This window comes from Leuciscus leuciscus, assembly GCF_965113295.1.
Source record: "Leuciscus leuciscus genome assembly, chromosome: 12".
NCBI lineage: Eukaryota > Metazoa > Chordata > Actinopteri > Cypriniformes > Leuciscidae > Leuciscus > Leuciscus leuciscus.
Window position 1 is genome coordinate 17,003,926 of NC_138736.1, and position 20,481 is coordinate 17,024,406.

Consider the following 20,481-nt stretch of genomic DNA (forward strand, 5'->3'; position numbering starts at 1 on the left):
AGCTAGCACACATGGGCTAAAAGCCACAGAACTCATAATGTCGATTTCATGGGGTCTTAAAACCCCCATGTCTTGACTTTATATGTACAGTGGATCTAAAAAAAAACATGGACCCTTTTCCAAGATAAGACCATGGCCCCATTTTTTCCAAAAGAAGAAAAAGTGAGCAGTAATAACTTGCCACTCCACGAACAAATACTCAATGTTTAAAGAGCAGAAAGATAACTCTTTGTTGCTGGTGCTCTCTCTCCTTGACTAAAAGTGATATTTCCGCTAAAGTGCTTCACTATTTTTATTATCTGCAGGGGCTTAATTGATTAATCTTCTTACAGTACATGTGTAAGTTCAACAGAGAACAATCCCTTCTCCATTTTGAAATAAGACTTGAGGATATGAAAGACTTAAAGGCCTCTATCACAGTTATCTGAGAACACAGAGAAATAGAATAATGGTTGAACATCTCCAGCAATGTCAAATTTCATTATCAGTGTATTCAAACAGCACCGCCCCCCTGGAGGAGTCGACTTTCCACCAGCGAGCGGCACAGCGATTGCGTTTAATTAAAAGACAACGCTGATGAACTGAAGGGCTTTCAGCAGAGAAGTTATTAAGGAACTGAAAGAGGGACGGGATCGATTAGGCCAGGCGGCTGGATATCTCTCGAACTCCCTGGCGCACTATACCAGATTGCAGAGTTAGCTCTCCCAACGCTGGTCACATCAGAATTTTTGGGGGGTGAGAATTATATACTGTATGCATATTACAAGGTTATATTCACATATTTTGGATTGGGGGATGAAATATTAGAGTTTCAAAGCGGTTTTCACATTTGATTAAGTTACTTAGTCTGAACCCCGAGTGCCCTACTGGTCTGTTTTCACATTATTTTGCACTGAACCATGCTATATCTGCATCATCAGTACGAGGGCCACTTAAGTTCAGTGGGCATATAGACAAATTATGTGATACTGATTTTCCATTTCGATTCAATTTGATTCACAAGCTTTTGATTTGGATATATCTCAAGAACAGTGGAATTTTTCTTAAGGAAAACAATCTCCCAAATAATGATGTAAACTATACAGGGAACCCTGTCAGTTGGTGCATGTCTATTATATTAAAGGGACATTGTGTAGGAGTTTCTCCCATCTAGTGGTGAAATTGTATTTTGCATTCAAACGAATAATGCTCTCCAGCGCCTCACTTTTTCAAATGCGCGTTGCATCTACGGTAGCCGTTATGTACCTAAAAGCTATGACAGGATGTCTTGTAATAGCACTTCGAGTTTTTCTTCGGGTGAACATGTTTGTTATTTAAAACAAACTGAAACTTGAAACAACGAAAAAAAGAATGTTACAGTATGAACTACTGACTGTCAAAAACATTAACTATGGTAATTAGTAGTAATGCCTTCTTTACTCGTTATATTCTTTTGAAGTATGTGCATTGTTAGATATCATCATCATCAGAGCCTTCTCTAACGTTACTTTACTCAATAGCTGCTATTCATCAAAGAGCCTGTTTAACTTTTAACTATAAATGTTCGACCGTCTATATAATAAAGTACACAACCAAGCAATGAAAAAAAAGCTTGTAATTAAGACTGTAACATTGACTTACCTGTCGAGAAGAAAGCAGGCAACTTCAGGGTCTCTTTTGAAAGCTTTCTCCTGCATTAGCTATCCTGACAGTAACCCTTGTTTTTGTAATCTCCGGTCACGTTTCCTTTTACAATCTATTTTGGACTTTTTCGACGACGAGGACTCCTTATCCTGTGACTCATATGTATGTATGAATGAACGGTGTATAAATAACCGTGCAGTGCAGCCTTTTAAACTTGCCGCGGCAGTGACAAGCGCCTCTCACTGCTCTGCTCCTCCGCTTCTGCTGGCTTCAGTCACGTGACGCTGGTTCTGAACGAAACGCGTTGTGGAAACGCGTTGGCCTAGTACTTTTTGTCCCTCTCTGCTATTATAGTTTTTCAAGATGGCGGAACTACATGGAAGCCTCCGTGGACTTACCCGTCCCATGTATATAAAGATAATAAATTCTTCGTTTACAAGGATTAGTCTGAACATTGGCATAGGTATTTGTACACCATTGAGGGCATATTTATGAATAAAAATATAGATTTTAGATAATAAAATACCTAAAAAGCTACACATTGTCCCTTTAAAGATATATAATAAATATTATTCCAATATCATCAAATAAAAATATGATGAATATGTAATATAGTGCATATATTTAACAAATTTTCCCCACTAGAGTAATTTTTTTTTTTAGCTAACTTACAAGTTTATGGACATGGAATGGCTTTCCTGAGGTAAATAATGTTACGTGACATATTGTTTACAAGCTGTTTTATTGATGTCTTTCTGCAGTTAAAACACTGATTGAGCAATTACATGAGACATGATACATTTCCGTAAGTTGTTCTGTATCTTTCAACCTTCTGATGTTCATTCATGTTTATTTTGTGCTGTAACTAGTAGTAAAGAGGAAGCGATGATAGGAGGTGTGCTACAAATAATGTTTGGTGAAGTTTTGTTCACACATCTACTGAAAACAGCATAGATGGAAAGATTGATCTTTGGATTTAAGAATCGATATCGGATCATCAAAATTAAGATTGTCAACCCTACCCCAGTTGGGCAGGGCCCAATGATTACAGTTGTTCCCCTATGCACCACTGTTTTCAAGTTCACTTGCCTGAAAAAATTGTAGTTCAAAATAATGACAAACTACACTTTTTTTAAATTCAAACTCTCTCCTAAAAGAGTCTCAATTTAAAAACCCATGCTGGTTGACCACACATATTGTTGACAGTGTGTCCCTATTGAGGGTCTGTAGTGGTTCCAGACCTGTGTTCTCTATAACAGAATATGGGTTCTTGAGTTGTCTGATATGAAATGTCGTGCTAGTTGCAGTCGCGTCTCATGAACTGAGTTCCTGTGAAGGGGGCAGTTAAATTCTTAAGCGTGTGTTTTATATGTGCTCTCTATCCTGTCAGAGGGCTTTTGGCTTATCTTGAGTGAATGTCGAGGCTGGAAATGTCAGGCACGGGCAGAAAAAAATATGAGATTATGAAGCTGCTGGATGTTGTCATGGGGTTGTGATGCGTCATAAATCCTGGTTTGATGGTAGTGGATGTCTGGATCAGGAGGGACACGGCTTAAGGACTGCAGAGACTCTGAGCTCTGTCACTGAACAGGAAAGAGGTTTATTCTGGTCATTAGGCGATGTAGACCTCATCTTTTGATTTATCATCCCAACCCCCCCCTGACTTTCGTTCTCTTCCCTTCATATTTCACTGCTGTCTCGCTCTCTCTCTTTCTCTCTCCCTCTGTCTCATTTCTTGATGGACTGATATCTGACAGGCTTATGGCTGTCTGTGATGGGAAGGAGAAGCTCTATTAAGGTGAATCTGGGGTCAACAGAAAGAAGAAAAAAGTCCTGGCACATCACAGCAAGGGGAAACGGTGGTCGTTGGCTTATCACTTGTAGTTTCCTGTGATAGTACTAGTGAATAGTAGCCAGAAAGCCATGTGGAACATTTATAATGCTGCTTAAATATAGTTTATCTTGAACATCTTAAGTTCCTCTACCTAGAAAATTAGTCCACCTAAATTGGATGATTCAGTCAACCTTGCAGATACGATTTTAATAATTTATAATACAATTAAAAAACATATTTTTATTGAATTAGTTATTAGTGTTTTAACAAAATCATGAACTTCACATTTACGTTTTTTTAACTCTTTAAAAATCCACACGATGTCCATCTGCATAAACTGCTTAGACTAGTCTTAAAAGTTAGTCATCTATTTTTTTTTTCTTCAAAACTGGTCCTAAGAAAAAAGGTAGATCGGTCTAATTTGAATTGAAAAAGTAAAACTGATTTCCTTTTCTTATTGCTAGTTGACCAAACTAGTTCTTAAGACACAGTCTTAACATAGTTGCTAAGTTTATGCAACTGCCCCCCAGGTCTTCTAGTCAGGCTTTAAATGAAGAACAGACATCAATTTAAGTCATTAAGTCCTTCACCAACATTCGCATTCTTTTTTGACAGATGTGGTCACTCTGAATTATGTACGCTGTGTGGAAAAGTGCTGCATGAAGATTCTTCAAATTTTCTCCTTTTGTATTCCATAGAAAAATAACAGCGTACGGGTTTTGAACAACATGATTTTTAGGTGAACTACTCCCTTAAATACTTTTTTTATGGTGAATTTTATCATGTTGTTGTTTTTGAGGGTCTAAAACGGCAGTCTTGTGTCTACCTTATTGTGTCTCCTTGTTCAGGGTTACAGCATTATGTCAGAGGAATTTCAGTTTGATTCTCACTGAAGACGAAGTCGACAGAGACAAAGTTTAATTGAGTTTTCCTGAAACCAATCGGGAGTTTTGCTAGAAGGTAGAAAAGCAGAAGCACATAATCCTCTTCCCACTGAGGCGCTCGCTTGAGGGGTATCTCTCCTCCCTTTCTCCCAATCTCTCCCTCCTTCCGTCCCTCCCACCCTCTCTCCTACTCTATCCCATTACCTGGAAAAAAGAAGAGGGTCCCAAGCTACAATACTGAATACCCCAAGATAAAAGTAAACATTTTCTTCTAAGATTTTTTATTTATTTTTTATAGAAGCTGCAGTTGTTTTTCAGTCACAGATCAAAGTCTCTCACTGGTACAGTATAACTCTATAGGGTCATAAACGTCAGAGGATACTCAACTAAGTGGCATAAATCTTCCCAGTGTGAGCGGAGTGATGATCTACTGAGAGAAATAACAAAGTGATTTGCATAATATATCATCGACCATAATCCCTAGTGAGACCCCGGCAGTGTCCTGTTGTGTATGTAACAATCCCTAAGAAAGAGAAGGTGACGGATAAGTGTAAGAGTGCAGCTTTTTATTTAACAGAATTCCACAGATTTGGTAACTAGAAATCTAGAAATCTGTTGTAACTTTTTTTAGCATCACCAGATTATTAATATTATGTTAACCTTGTATTTTGTTTACATTTTAACAGTTTTATTTTGTTTACATTTAACATTTACATTTATATTTAACTAATTTATTAACGTTTACCTTTACATTTGCCTTTAGATATAGCAACTTTGTTAACGATTACTTTAACACAAATAGGTTAACAAAGGCAAATCTAAGGCAATGTTTACATTTACGTTTACTTATTTTGTAAACGTTTCCCTTTATATTTTCCTTTGTTTACTAATTATATTAATGTTTGGCTTTGTTAACCCACTTATGTAATGTTTGCATTTGCTATTGTTAATGTTTACCTTTACATAATGTTTACACCTTTGTATTTTCTTTTACGTTTATCTTTGTTGTTTGTTTACCTATTAATGTTTAAGATTTTTCATTGTAACATTTACCTATGTTTACATACAGTATTTGTTTAAAGTTTACATGTATGTTTACGTCTACATTCATGTTTATCTATTTTATTGTTTATTTTCTATTTTGTAAACTAAATGCTCACCTTTGAAGTGTCAAGCATATATGTGCTGTATGTGCATCTCAATTCAACAACACGTCAACTAGGCAACGTAATAGCACTGACGGGGTAGCGCAAAGCTATTAAGGAGCTGTCACAAAGCTTAATTACATATTCGTGTATGGAAATGAGTTGCTGCCTGTCAGCGATTCTGTGATTTGAATGCTTCACATGTAACACAGAGACTGTCAAGAAAGACTTCAATCAAAAATGCTAAAATAACCGAGTTGAACGGCTAGCTACACTTTCCTCCTTTATTAAGATAACCACAGTATGAAAAAGTAAGTGAGGGGGAGGGATGATGGGGGAGGAATAGTGGGGGGTTGGGGGGCGGGGGGGATTGGTCTATCTCAGGCAGAATTGATGTGGTTCTATCCATATTCATATTCAGCAGCAGCTGTTATCGCTTAAAATGCTTTCTAATTACAACAACAAGACAAAAACTGCTTGGATACGGTCCAGACCCGCTAAATGATAAAATAAGCGCTCATTCACTCTCTCGCTCACTTTCTCTCTCTCTCTTCCTCTCTTAATCTCCACAAAGCACCTTGGAGTCTACTCACCCAAATACATGCCAATGAACAGGGAAAGTGCCATTCGGAGATGCAGGTGTCACGTTTGATAAGAAACTTCTGGATTAAATATGCTGTGGCTAATGAGCAGCCGGGCGAGCCAGTGAGGGTGCGACCATGGGCACGATTGTTCTCCAGCTGATAACATTCTGCGGAAGAAACAGCCAAATTCCATCATTTAATAAACAGCCCCGGCCTCTATCAGAGAGAGCGCCTGGATCCCGGTGTTAAGTGGGAGACATTGCTTTTCATTATGGGAATCTCAGGGGGCTTCCATAAGGGTGTGGAGGTGCAGCGACAAACAAATTGTCCCATATTTAGACACGTTTATTTATGTGCATCTTTGTGTGTTTCTCAGAGGTGCAGCTGCATGGAGTTAAAATCTTCAGCTTGACAAAAAGTTCTTGTTTTTATTAGTGATGTTTGCTAAGGCACGCATCACTATTACTGTTACAAGGATTGACTTTGAAACTATTTTCACTCACAAACTGCTAGTAACACTTTGAATAATTTTTTTTTTTAAATCTTCTAAAAACATACTTTTTAACATACTGTAAAAAAAAGTGTACTTATGGTTAGGGATTTGAACAAACTCCTAAGTATTAAACTTCAGTGCATGAATCATACTGTATGCCGTTTTGAGAAGAGGTTTGTTATTATCATGCCAGGTTTTCACCTGGTAAACAATTCAAATGGGTACAAAATGGGTAAAAATGGGCAACTCTTTACCTACCCCAAAAGGTGCATATTTTACCCTACAGTAGTAATACCTTTGTACTACTAGTACTAAGGTACTACTAACCTTTTAGGGTAAATAAGTAACAAATATGTCCCTTTAAATGCACTGCTCCTGTGACAAGCTGTTGTATCACTAAAGGTACAATTTGTTCACTTAAAAAAAAAAAATTGTAAAAGCCCAGATGCACTTAAAAAACTGGTGTGACATAATTTTCAAACAAGATCACGCCAAAAAAAATTGTTTAGAGTTCATTTCTGGAGTTTGAAACAGCTTGCCAAAGAAAAAAAAAAAAAATCGCTCCGGCTGGTAAACACCTTTGAACTACCATTGGTCTGTGGCCATTATGTAATATTTAGGTGTGCTTTGAGGCTCCACCTTCTTTGACAAGGAAATCTTTTCCAGTTAATTTCTTCTGTTCAGTCCGTCGAGATCTGACACAAGAAAATACATGAACACTGGTATTCACTTTATAGTAGAAATTGAAGTTATAATTCTAATTAAAAGTGACACTGACACTTTTTTTTTTCATATTTAATACTGTAAAGCTGCTTGCTTTAAATTTATAAAGGGATATATCACGTGACTTGATTTGAATTGCAGAGCTCCTGCAAACACATCTTATCCACATCGCTATAATCAGATGCTTTCTAAACTGCTGTTTTCTCATCGCTGTCATTTTTGTTGTGTGTTTATTTTGTTATTGAGAGGAAAACGATCAGCCCTTATTTACATATTCACCTGAACGCTGCCTGGATGTTTGTCGCTATATAACGCATTTCAAATTTCTTTTCACCCTTAGCCAGAGAACGAAAAAGAACTTTGCTGTGAGTGTATCGGGCCTTAAGTGATAAGTGGTGAAATCCCATCCATATAATTCCCTCTATCAGTAAACAGCTGTGGAGATCAAAGGTTGACATATTCAAGGTCATTTAGATGCCATAATGAATCCGCTGGTCTGATGGAAAGAAAGCAAAAAAGAAAGTAAGACAGATGCAGGTCTTGACCTGTCACTCATAAGGAGCTTAGTTCACCCAGCCAGTAAAATCTCACTTTCTGCCAGCATTCGCTTTAGCCGGACCAGTAGGCTAGCTGTCAGGAAGACGATTCATTTCTCAAAGCTCATATTTAGAAATTGGAAAAAGGCGGGATAATTTTTTTGGCAGACCTGTCAAGCTACCGCTGCTCTTCAATTTGAACCTGAAAGCCGGGGGTGTGGTGTGGTGTGCTGCGGGAAAATAAACACTGACTGCACTGCCTCATGAATATACAAAAAGAGGCACATAACTTCACACCCTGCTGCCCCAGCCAGATGACTGGCCGTGCCTCACAGGAAGCCGCACAATGCCCCTCTGGTGTGTGTTTGATGTAGCGCGTGGGCCACTAGATCAATGAGGGTGCAGGTGTGCGGGGCAGATGGTGGAGAGGTGATACCCGGGGCGCTGAAACTCAGCCGGGCCAGGAACACAGAAGCTCCATGAGGGCGGCCCCCAGGGGAACAGAGCCATATGACTGATGCACTCTGGGATGCAGCGAGGCAGAGATGTGATTTATGGAATAGAGCAGTGAAAGTGAGCGCCCTGCTGTCTCACACACTGCCGCTGTGCTTGCAAGATCTCAGTCTCTTATGTGTTTTTTTGGGAGACTTTTTGTCTAGTGTATTGCATTTTCTTGGGATTTTCTCATTAAACAATTTTTGGGTGAAATAAAGATGGTTGTGTTCAAGTAATGTAGCTTGTTTTCTGCCACGAGTCACGGTGTTATAGTTTATTGTTGTTGTTTTGTAAAAATCGCACTTGTAATTTTGAAAGATGTTTAAATGCTTTTAACCCTGAATTTTAAAGCCTTTGGGGTGTCAATGTTAGACCTGTACAGTGTGAAACAATATAGTAGACTGTTACAGCTTCATTAAATATTCATGTTATTTGTAAAGTAACTGAACCTTTCACACAAATGACCTGTACAAATTAGACCTGTTTTCTTTTCTTTGTTTTTCCCTATTCAAAGGTTCAGGCTCGGTAAGATTGTTTAAAAATGTTGGTGCTCAAGAAACATTTCTTCTTCTTATTATTATTATTGAAAACAGTTCTGCTGCTTTATATTTTTGTGGAAACTTTTTCAGGATTATTTGTTAAATAATATAAATAATAGAAAGTTCAAAAGAACAGCATTTATTTGAAACAGAATCTTACATTTATAATGCTACAAATGTCTTGTCTTTTTTTAGCTCAACACATGTTTAGGTGTTCCTTAACAACAGATGTAAACTGTCAGGAAATGAGGGGTAAAATGAAAATGACTACTGTTAAAATTGAAACCTCCACTGTGCGAGTTTTAAATGCCAAAACAGTTTTTTAAATCAAATTGACGAAATGACAAACCACAACTATTAATTATTAATGAACAGCACTGAGAAAAATGAATGGCATTTAACAGAGAAACAATAAAACTACCTTTATGAATTATCCCGAAAGACCTCACATTCAAAGGTGATGATGTCGCCACCTTGTGGTAAAGGTTTGGTAGTTATGCTGTATTCCTCACATTCACACAGATTCCTCAGAAAGCACTCACACCATATAAATGAAGCCTGACCACAATCTTCAGTCCATACAGCACTTTAAAGCTCATTCTCCAAAATGTTATTACTATGAAGTTTCCCTTTAGCCTGTAATTTTTTTTTTTTTTTTTTTTTTGTCATATTGGAAGCTCAAAAACACTACAAATATGTCCTTGGATTCATAGGTTAAAGAGGCAGGGGAGGAAAGACGCACATGTATTTCATTTATACCTCTCATTGTCTTTAGTACAGTGTGTCATGTCAAAATAAATGTTGGATTGCTGTTTTACTGCCAGAACTGAAATAGCAAAAACACAAAAATATAGGCTGAGCAGAGGTTAAACAACACTTTTTACTTTGCTTTATATTTGTTTCAAATTGGTTTGCAAATGCTACAATACATTGTGCAGTATTTAGATTTGTTTACAAAAATGCTCCCTGTTAAACTATAGTGTCTACTACAATAAAACTGGTTTAATCATTGTCATCTCCAAACGTTACAAAAAATAACAATAATAATAATAATTACTGAAAATTGACAATTTTTTTCAATTGGTTAAGATATTTATTATTATTATTATTATTAATTTTCTTTACTTTTGTATGATAAAAAATGTTGGGTTGCCACTTGATTTTTCATTGTAAAATTTGGGTCCTGAAGCAAAACCAGTTGCAAACAAATGCATTAAACCATTGTCTAATTGAATGGACATTGAAAACATGGCCACAATACCACAAGTCCTATCCAAGCACATGCAATTAGCATTTCTCTGCAGGAGGCACGGCCACATCACAGGTCATTTCTTTCTCCTTAGACATGTTGTCAGAGAGCGCTTACACATCTTTGAAAGGTAGCATTGAGTGTACTTCATTCTCATTGTCCAACTCCTCAATTAGTCCACATCCTAATTCTAGCATTTAGTGTTGGCATATCATGTCTCTTCTTGTTATCTTGCTTTCCAGACTTTTGTAAATAGTCATATTTAAAACTTTAATCCCCTCAATGGAAGATGACGCGCAGACAGAAAGTCCGTCATTTAGACAGATAAATGTTATCTCAGTCACAAAGCACTCCTCTCCTTTTTAACTAGCTAATGAGTTTGTTCTGTGGACTCCAGTGGAATGTTTCATCCGCAGCCCTTCAATTTGATAATGCTGTACTTTTATCCCAGATGTCCATTCTCTTTAGCAGCAGGGAAAATGTGCAGCGTCTTCGGCAATATACTTGTCCCTCACTTGTTTGTTGTGGCTTCAAAGCAATGCACGCATTTGTGTGTAGGACAGCATGCTGTATGTGGGATCAAAAAGTATTATATTTGCATTTACCATTATGCTGATTTTATGCATGTAGTATAAAACAGATAAAAGGAGAAGCTTAATTCTGGTTCTGAAAAAACAAGTTTGTGGGTTCTTGCATTGAATCCACTCTGTCAGAAAAATAATAGAAAGCACCATATATGTATGTTGCACTACTTCAATCTCAAGGAACCTCAGATAGCATAAACATCTGCCTTTACATGGTTAAAATACTCTATTAAACCCTAATCTTTGCTTTTACTCACAGGAGGACATGTGTGGTGTTCCACAACAAAAAACATAATGGAAGGAGATGAACTTGCAGCCTGTGTGGTGGATTTGCACTCACATCTTCAAACACCAGCCCAAACTCCCTATAGTCAAGGGATGTACCCGGCCCGACAGCTGGACAGCATCCAACTCCTTCCTCAGCAGGCCGCCATGGCATCCATACTGCCCGGCGCTATCATCAACAGTGAGTCCTGCATTATCAGACCTCTGCCACAGTGGATAGACTGATTAATGTGCTTGGTTAAAAATGGAAATCCATGTCAAAGAGTCATCACAGCTCTGATGTGCATGTTTGCCATGGATAAGAGAATTACCAAGGGTCGAGGTTGACCTTCAGTTTGCAGGAATTAGATATTTACCCTCTTCCATTCTCTAATCACAGTTAACAAGAATTTGATGAACAACAGCACATTTGCTTTGATGGGGTCTATAGGGTTGGGTTATGTGGTTCATCTTATTACTGCGCAATTAAAATTACAGCTACATATTGTATCCTAGCTTCCATCTGGGAATGATGTGCTCTTGAGCCTAATTTTATTACCTTTGCTTTTGTATGATCATTTTCTGCTTTAAATTGCAAAAAAAGCTTTTAAATCTGGACATGAACAACAACAACAACAACAAAAATATTTAAGATTTCGCACTATTTCAAAGTCACTATTTTGTATTAAATTACAAAAATGTGAAATTGATGCATTTATCTGTTGGTCTCAAATTTCTTGACCCCACTATATTGGGTTTTCACAAGCTTTAGATAATTCAATATGGATATGCTTGTCTCCATTTCTGTCTTTGTAGAAGACATCTTCCTCTGTAAGGCATGTGGCATCTGGTTTCGGAGTGAAAGAAACCTCCAGGCCCACCTTATGTATTACTGCAGTGGGCGACAAAGGGACCCTGAGATGGTAGCAGAGAAAAACACCAATATCAGCCATCAAATGCTCCGCAATTGCACATACCCACAATGCAATATGAGCTTTGCAGGCTCCCATGCCCTGGAAATGCACTTATCCACACATAACTGTGAGTAAACCAGTAAGACATTCTATTTCAAATAACCATTTGTCCAGCAACAAATAAAAAAAGAGAAAAGTTGTAACTATTCAAGAGCCAATGTTTTAAAAAGAAAATATTCCTTGTTGAAAAAAAAAAAAAAAGAGAGAAGGTTTTGTTTGGCCTTTTCCCTCATATTTTATTTATAGTTTAGTATAGAGAGGACAGGAAATTATGGGTATAGTGGATCAGGAAATGTTCCAAACTAGATTCAAACTAATGTTATCAAGCTTGTGTAGGAGCCTGTGCACAAACTGCCTTGGTTAGACTAAACTGTTTATGATAGTGTTGGTCATTAACACCATTCCTGATATTTGTTTGTTTTTGTTTTTCAAGCTCTCAAGTCAGATGAGATATCAACTGGAAGCAACTTGAAATGCACAATTTGTGACTACACCGCTGAAACTCTTATGGTACTCCAGCACCACATCCTCTCTCATCTGTCCCAAACCGGCCTGAGATGTGGTCACTGCCACTTCACTTTCCAAACTCCCAGAGAACTGGCCAAACACCAGGAGCTGCATGGACATAGCTGTCCTGTCAACAAACTCATCAAAGAAGACAAAGCTGATAACTCTCCTAGCAGCATTTCAGGCAGCCCTCAACAAGTCAGAGCTAACACAAACATAAAAGACCTTCAGGAAAGAACAGTACAGCGTGATATAAGTCAAATTTCAGAGCTGGAAAGCACAGAAAGTAGCCAGACATCCATTAAGGGTGAGGGAAACTCAGGAAACAAGGCTAGTGTTTCATACTCCAGAGTAAAGTCAGAACCTTCTAGTCCCCGTTTAGCCTCCTCACCCATTCAGCACCACCTGCCTCCTGCCTTTCCCATACCCCCTTTCATACCACATGTCCCATTCTCACAGGATATTACAGTGGGGCCGCAGGCATCTGAGATACTGGCCAAAATGTCTGAGTTGGTCCATCGCAGGTTACGTCATGGGGGAAACTCTTACCCTCCAGTAATGTACAGCACACTTGTGCCAAAAGGAGCAACATGCTTTGAATGCAATATAACCTTCAACAACCTTGATAATTATTTGGTGCACAAGAAGCACTACTGCAACACTCGCTGGGAAAACACACACAAGTCAAATGACTTCCCTGGACTACTGGATAAACCAGCAGGCACTGTAAGCCCTAAAATTGGAGCAAGTTTGGCTGTTATGCTAAATGCCAGCCATCCCTCTGAAGTGAAAGGGCATGAGTCTAACCCTTACAATCCCATTGCAGGTGGAAAAGTGACAGATGAGCTGTCAGTGCAAGTTAAAAAAGCGTCAACTCCATCTGGTGCACAGGAAAGACCAAACGGTACACAGCTGGATGTACAAAGCCAGAAATTGCCACAAACTGAAACTGACCCCAACCACACAACATGTGAGGCCTGCAAAATCACCTTTAGTCGACATGAGACCTACATGGTGCACAAGCAGTATTACTGTGCCACTCGCCATGATCCTCAAGTGAAACGTGCCAACAATAAAGGAGCAGCCAATCAGAAGTCAGTACGTCCACGTAAAAGAAGAAAGGCATATGAGCTGGCCACTCCTGAACAAGAACAAATGCCACCTATGAGTTTAGCATCATTTCTTGGAATGCCCACTATTGGAGGTCCATACTTATCAAAGGAAACATTGGATAGCTTAAGGGACCATCAGAGATACAACATGATCCAGGGGTTAGTACCCAAATATCCAGAGGCTTCAATGACAGTTACAAAATCAGCTCTTGTGTCCAAATGTAATACAATCTCTAAGGAAGAAGGTGATGCACCAATAGATCTCAGTAAAAAATGCATGCCACAGTTTAGCAACACTTCGGTTTCCCCTAAAGGACTTATGGATTACCATGAGTGTGTTGTGTGCAAGATAAGCTTTAACAAAGTTGAGGACTATCTTAAGCACAAACAGAACTTCTGCCCAGGTACTATTTTGCAAAATGCTTCCACTGAGAACAAAAGCATCAAAAAAGAAGGTCCTAAAAATACCAATAATCTCTTAGAGAACACCCTCTTTGAGCTCCCAGCTCTGCATGGAAAGATTGAGCATCCAAATGCAGCGACAACTTCTGACATACAGGTTTCCAGCGAGGAACAACTAATGTCAATAAAAGATGACCCGAGGGGCGTGTTTCAACCCACTGGGGGTTACCCAAGTCCTGCAAAGAAAATGAGACCTGATGAGCAAATCTGGCCTTACTATGAAATCAAACCCACTGATTATGCTACAGGGATGCTGGTATCACAAAGCGATCGGAGGCAGAGTCCAAACGAGGGCAGTGAAGGAGAGAAAGACCAGCCGATGCCTGATGGTAGCCATCTTAGCACAGATGACCCTGAGAGCCAGAACAAGTCCTCGTCCCTAAAGGACGGTCTTGAATTTGAGGACAAGATGGAAGATCCTGGAACTAAGCAACATGGTTCTGCTACACCAGACAGCCATGACAGTTCCATCAACTATAAGGAAAGCACAACGCTTACGCCATCTCCAAAGACTGAGGAAGAGAGGAAGAGCTTCAAGAGAATGTTGAACGGCTCCACTGCCAGCACAAGTAATTTAAAGTACTGCCGCCCATGTGACATCCAGTTTAACAACCTCTCAAACTTTATAACACACAAGAAGTTTTACTGCTCGTCACACACAGCGGAGCACGTTAAATAGGGACCTGCCCCCTGTCTTAAATCTAGTTCACAGTAGTAGAAAAGGTAGTGCTGTTAACCAGCGTTGCCTCTTAAATTCACATGGGCCCCAACCCCCAGGCACAGGGCACAGGACAACATTTCCAGTTGTAGCCACTTGACAACGGCCCTGCTATTTTAAATCTGACACCATTTTCTTGCAGTGGACACTTGCTTGGCTATTATTTGTGACGACTAAAAGTGACAATATGCTCCCTCCTCTTTAAAGTGGACTCAAGCCTTGAACCAGTCATATTAGATTTTTCACAAGCACTGTTTTTTCCCATTGTGGTAAAAAACATAAGACATTTTTACAATTCCATGCTGGTGTACATGGCAGCAGGAGGACAATCAAATCAGGAGATTTATCCTACCAGTCAATTATTAGAAACGTTTAAAATATTTGTTGGGAATATTCTGTGTTGATAGTTTTCGTGTGTGTGTGTGTGTTTTTTTATGTATTTATTTATTTAATAATAGTTGCAGCTCTAAAAAATGCAGATCTGAAATGAAAAACAAGTTTATGAAAGTTTTAAAATTACAGAAAGCCACATGAATTGTAGAAATTGATTAAAAAGAAAAATATACAGATGGTGGAGCAACCTCTGACTGACTGTGTCAACATATCCTAAAATACTTGCAATCAAGTTTTCTGAATTAATAATTGTCAATACATGTAGAGTCTAGTTTGTCCTTGATGTTTCTTTATGCTTCAAAATGTTTTTCTTGTCAATGCAGAACTCTTCTTAAAAAGGTGACCTGTATGTGTGTTTGATTCCTTTTTTTGTTTTTTAAATATTTGGCTTCTAATGCAATACTTTTTAAAAGATGAAATGTTATTTGAAGCAGTATTAAGGGAAACTTTTTATACTTGGACCCCAGAAATTGTCTGTGTGAAGTGTTTACTGAAGTCTACCTGGAGAAGGGTTTACACTTGGTATGGATGACTCATTGTAATCTTTCCTACAGAAAAAAAACAAAATAATCTCATGAAAAAAAAGTGTCAAAAAATGTGTTGCTATGCATGTACCTGTATGGAATGAAATTCCAGAAATGTGGGAAATGTTATTTTATGTGGCATAAAAATTTAAAATTTTATCTCAGGACAGCAGTGTCGATGAATTATTATTATTATTATTATTTTCCTTTTTATTATTAATGCACACGTTTATTTCAGGACATACTGAATACCCATAGAACTCTAGTTGCATCATTCAGGACAGTAGGAGTTTGTACCTCCAAATGTGCAAGCACTGGCACCACCTAGTGTAAGTTACGTTTCAAGACATGAAAGCATTACCTTTTCTTTAAAAGTCTTGAATTGATATAATAGTAAATGTAAGTGTTAAAATAAATAAACCATACTGATTTTTTTTTCTTTCTTTTTTTTTTCTGTAAGACAAACAGATAAACATGAATAAAGTATTTATTAGGTTACTCGTGTTCAGTCAGAGTTGTCCAATCCTGCTCCTGGATGGCCACTTTACTGCACAGTTTAGTTACAACACACCTGCTTGGATGGTTATAGTGATTCTAAAGACCTTGATTAGCTGATTCAGGACAGTTTAATTAGGGCAAGGTTAGGGCAGGGATAGGCAACTTCGGTCATGGAAGCCCACTGTCCTGCAGAGTTTAGCTCCAACAGTGACTGAAGTTGCCCATCCCTGAATTTGGGCTAAAGCTAAAGTCTGCTGGAAGGTGGCCCTCCAGGAGCAGTAGGATTGGACACCCCTGATTTAATTATGTGGAGCTATTCTTTTAGAGTTGGTGGTTTGTGCAATACTGGATTAAAAAAATCAATAAAAAAAAAATCAATCATGAACAATCAAATCAAGACACAAGAACACATGAATTAGTCTAGAATCCAGGCAGTTTATTTTCTAAAAGGACACCAGACAAAAACCCAAGCTTTCCAGAAGCATAACCAGATCATCTGTGTTTCGCTCGATGATTAGATTGAATGCACGGGCGCTTTTCAGGGCCACACAAGCAGAACACCTGAGGGGCGAGTGATGGAGCACATCGCTTGTCTCATGGGGGGCTGAACAGATGTGCTGTTCTATGAGTCCTCATCCCCAACTCTGCAATGCTCAGGACAAGGTGCATGTTAAGCTCCTAAGCAGGAAATGCACATAGGTGCCATTATCATGGAAGAAAATGTATGGTGTAGCGGAAGCCATGATAGTCAATATCCTGTGCAAGGTCGCCACGTGTTAACTAGTCGACAGGGAAAGTAACGCATCAAACTCTTTTTTTTATGGGAAAAATGAACTGCGACGCCGACATCTGACTATAACGTATAGGTAAGGGACCGCACCATACTAAAGTGCATAAAGCACCGGCACACACTACCTTTCCTCAGTGAACAAAAATGCTTCTCATGCGCGGCAAGCGGGGCAAGCTTGGTGGATCTCTCCAGTCGATGTTTTAAAGAACCAGGGTTATGAACAGTAACCTATTGTTCTCTTTCATCATCTCGTGTTCAAGATCAACCTATGGACAGCTCCCCCGGTTGCCCTATACACACACTCACAGCGAGGCCCTGAAAGCCAGAAGACGGTCACCTGGAAAGGCAGTGCATGACACACACCACACACATCGTGAGGATGCAACACCAGCAATGAAAGGAATGACGTGGTAACATGCATTAATGAATAAATCTGACAACACACATAATGATGAAAATATGGTGCCAGGTGAGGGTACAAATTACATGCTTAGTGAAATGAATAAGCTTAGCTCACCAGCCCAGGCTTAAAGAGGGGTAGAGGGCCTAAGAGCACAAGGCTACGAAGAGCCCACACCCAAGACAGAATGAGCTACCGGGGTCCTAGCAACCACTGTTGTGCCTGAACGCGTTCATTGAACAACAGTTCATGAACTCGTTCATATTTTGGGCGAACGTGAACTGAACGTACCGTAATACTGCCTGATGAATGTTACTGTGAACTCGTTCATTCTGGTGTCTGTTAACGGCACGCTCTCTCAGTTTAACTTCATTCAATAGGGTGCCAGATTTCTATAGAGCCTTCCAGGCGAAAACCCGCCTAAAACACACCGTAGGCCTTAACATGTAGCGGAAAAAACACCCAATCTGGCACGCGGCATGCGTAATCAAAACAAAAAGCAGCATGTAGGCGACAAAGCAGCAAGTAGGTGTCGTATGGTCATTTAAACGAGTTTTATGACAAGGTCGGTCAGGATTGGGAAAAATCTTACATTTCTGTGCAAACTTTGAAAGGAAAAGAAAATCCGCACTTGTTGAACCTGCCTGGTATATTTGTCCAGGATTCCAGTATTCCTTTTTAGTATGTACTGAAATAGAAAATTATTAAAATGCAAAAACATTTGCACCTTAAGGACTACTGTCCCGTTTTTCTTTTAATAATTCCTCATTTAAAAAGACCATTCGAGCAGCACATTTTTAATCATTGCTGTCTGTGGTTCTATATGGGCAGTGGAAATATAAAAAAATAAAAAGAAGAAAAAAAAATAAAATAGCTCGTAGCAACATATGGAAAAAAAAGAATTATGAACTAGTTCATTTTTGGAACTGTGAACTTAGTTCAAAATTTTGAAGTATGAACTATGACCTGAACTAGTTCATCTTAAAATCTGTGAACTGAACTTTGAAATAGTTTCTTTCCCAAACTTTCCCAACACTGCTAGTAACTGTCATATCTGACAAACGAATGGGGAGAGACCCAGCTTGCAGCAGCACGTATGTCCTGCAAGAAAACTGTTTAATATTTTAATATATAATATAATATAATATAATATAATATAATATAATATAAAATAATATATTTAATATATGTTTAATATAAATCTGTTTTCACTTTAAATGTTACCTTTAGGTTCTAATTTTCAAAGGCATGGAGTATCATTTCACTGTTATGCAGATGACACTCAGGTGTACCTACCTCTACGAAAACAGGACAGGAGGTCAACTGAGTCATTACTAAACTGTTTACATGAAGTTAAATTATAGATACCATTGCATTTTTTTTTTTTTTTTTACATTTAAATGAAAGCAAAACTGAGATAATTTGGTTTTGGACCTCTAATTCCCAAAATCTTTCTGATATGGGAAATTTAGCTCCATTATGCAAATCGGTGGTTAAAAATCTTGAGGTACAGTTTGATGACTCTCTAAAATTTGTTAAACAGATTAACTCTGTGGTTAAAATCTGTTTATTTTACCTGAGAACAATAGCAATTAAGGTATAACTGTTTTTGGCGTCTGTCTAGTAACTTGGAGAAGATTATTCATGATTTTATTTCTGTAAGACTGGACTATTGTCATTTCCTTGTATGTGGGTGTGAGCCAATCACTGTTCAATCGCTTGCAATTACTACAGAAGATTTTTTTTAATTACTGTTCTTGGTATTGTGGCATCATGAGAGGGTGTGTTCTAGAGGGCAGATACATTGCCCTGAGATGGCTGGAGCAAGATGGCCGCCTGTTTAGGATTACAAAACCCAGGCTGCCTGAGAGTACAGCTGCAGCTAATAAGACCGGCACCCTGGCAGCAGGCTTTAATAACACGTGTGATGAACTGTTGATGGTGTGTGTGGCTGGGGAAAGGGCATGTACCTCTGTGAAACAAAGAAGATGAAGGTTTTTTTTTTTTTTTTTTTTTGAGCTGAAGAGATTTAAGTTGTAAACCTTTTTGTTTGATTGCATACTGAAGAGACTGTTGAAGCGGTGTTTACTGGGAACTTGCACAAACTAAAAATCCTGAACCTCTCATGCCTGTCACAGTAGCCTATATAAAGCACTACACAATTTGGCACTCTCTTATTTAACTGATCTTTTACACATACACAAACCTCAGAGGAACCTAGGTAATCTAACCAGATTTTTAGATGTTCAAAGGACTAGATTAAATCTGAGTGGTGTACATGCATTTGCAGTGGTGGCTAATATGGGTTGGAACCTTTACATCTTAGATTATCACCTTTGATGGGCTCTTCTTAAAAGAAAATTTTGAAAAATAAGTACATAATCAAATTCACAAATATTACACCAAAACATTATTAAAAAATACATACTGATTTACTAAAACAATATTTGTCAAAGAACACTTGTTTGTTCGCAGTTTGAACGTTCTTGTTTCCATTTGTTTAATTTCAAGATCTGAGGTGAATTATGTAGCCTATTGTTGCTTTTACAGCTATAACAGGGAGCACTAAATGACATTCAAAGTCAGATTACACGCATTTAGCATTAAATAAAACACATAAACAGTACCCGAGATTATCACTGCCACACTTTGTGTTTGTTGTTCCAGCCGCGACGTCGCAGAAAAAAAGAATCCATTTCGAAAATAGAATTGTCGCGGGTCGCCGTCACACGGCTGGTTAGGACAAAAACGTACTCGGTTACTAACGTAACCTCGGTTCTCTCTAGAGAGGTTCTCTCGTACTGCGTAATAGCTTATGCTAGGGGAAAAACTCTTTTCCACGAGATACTGAAGCCAAAAAATTATCCTTAATTTGTAATGTTGTAAAACGTGTTGCGGCAGCATGCAGACATGGGCGAGACGGCTTGCGCGCCCATTGGCTGCTCTGCGGCAACTGCACCAGCCTATCGAGCGAGACTGCTCATGACGTCAGACCCAATGAGGGCGCTTCGCGCCCACTGCGTCACGTCCCGCCGAAATGGGCGGAGCTATAAATACAGGCTCGGGAGGCTGGTCTAGCTGGTTTTTCATCGCCGAAGCGAACCAGAGCGTGATGCATGCATGGCAAGATACGCAGTACTCGTTCCCTCT

General features: G+C 38.7%; 1 protein-coding gene across 2 annotated transcripts in view; it reads left to right on the forward strand.

Moving 5' to 3' along the window:
* Positions 1 to 15,804, forward strand: part of zfpm2b (zinc finger protein, FOG family member 2b) — a 49,346-nt gene extending 33,542 nt beyond the window's left edge. For both annotated transcript variants that reach the window (XM_082186698.1, XM_082186699.1), the window contains 3 exons: positions 10,949 to 11,155; positions 11,770 to 11,994; positions 12,361 to 15,804. In XM_082186698.1, the coding sequence (XP_082042824.1) occupies positions 10,949 to 11,155; positions 11,770 to 11,994; positions 12,361 to 14,687 (2,759 nt within the window). In that variant the 3' untranslated portion in view covers positions 14,688 to 15,804. The remainder of the gene's footprint in view (positions 1 to 10,948; positions 11,156 to 11,769; positions 11,995 to 12,360) is intronic.
* Positions 15,805 to 20,481: the final 4,677 nt, after the last annotated feature.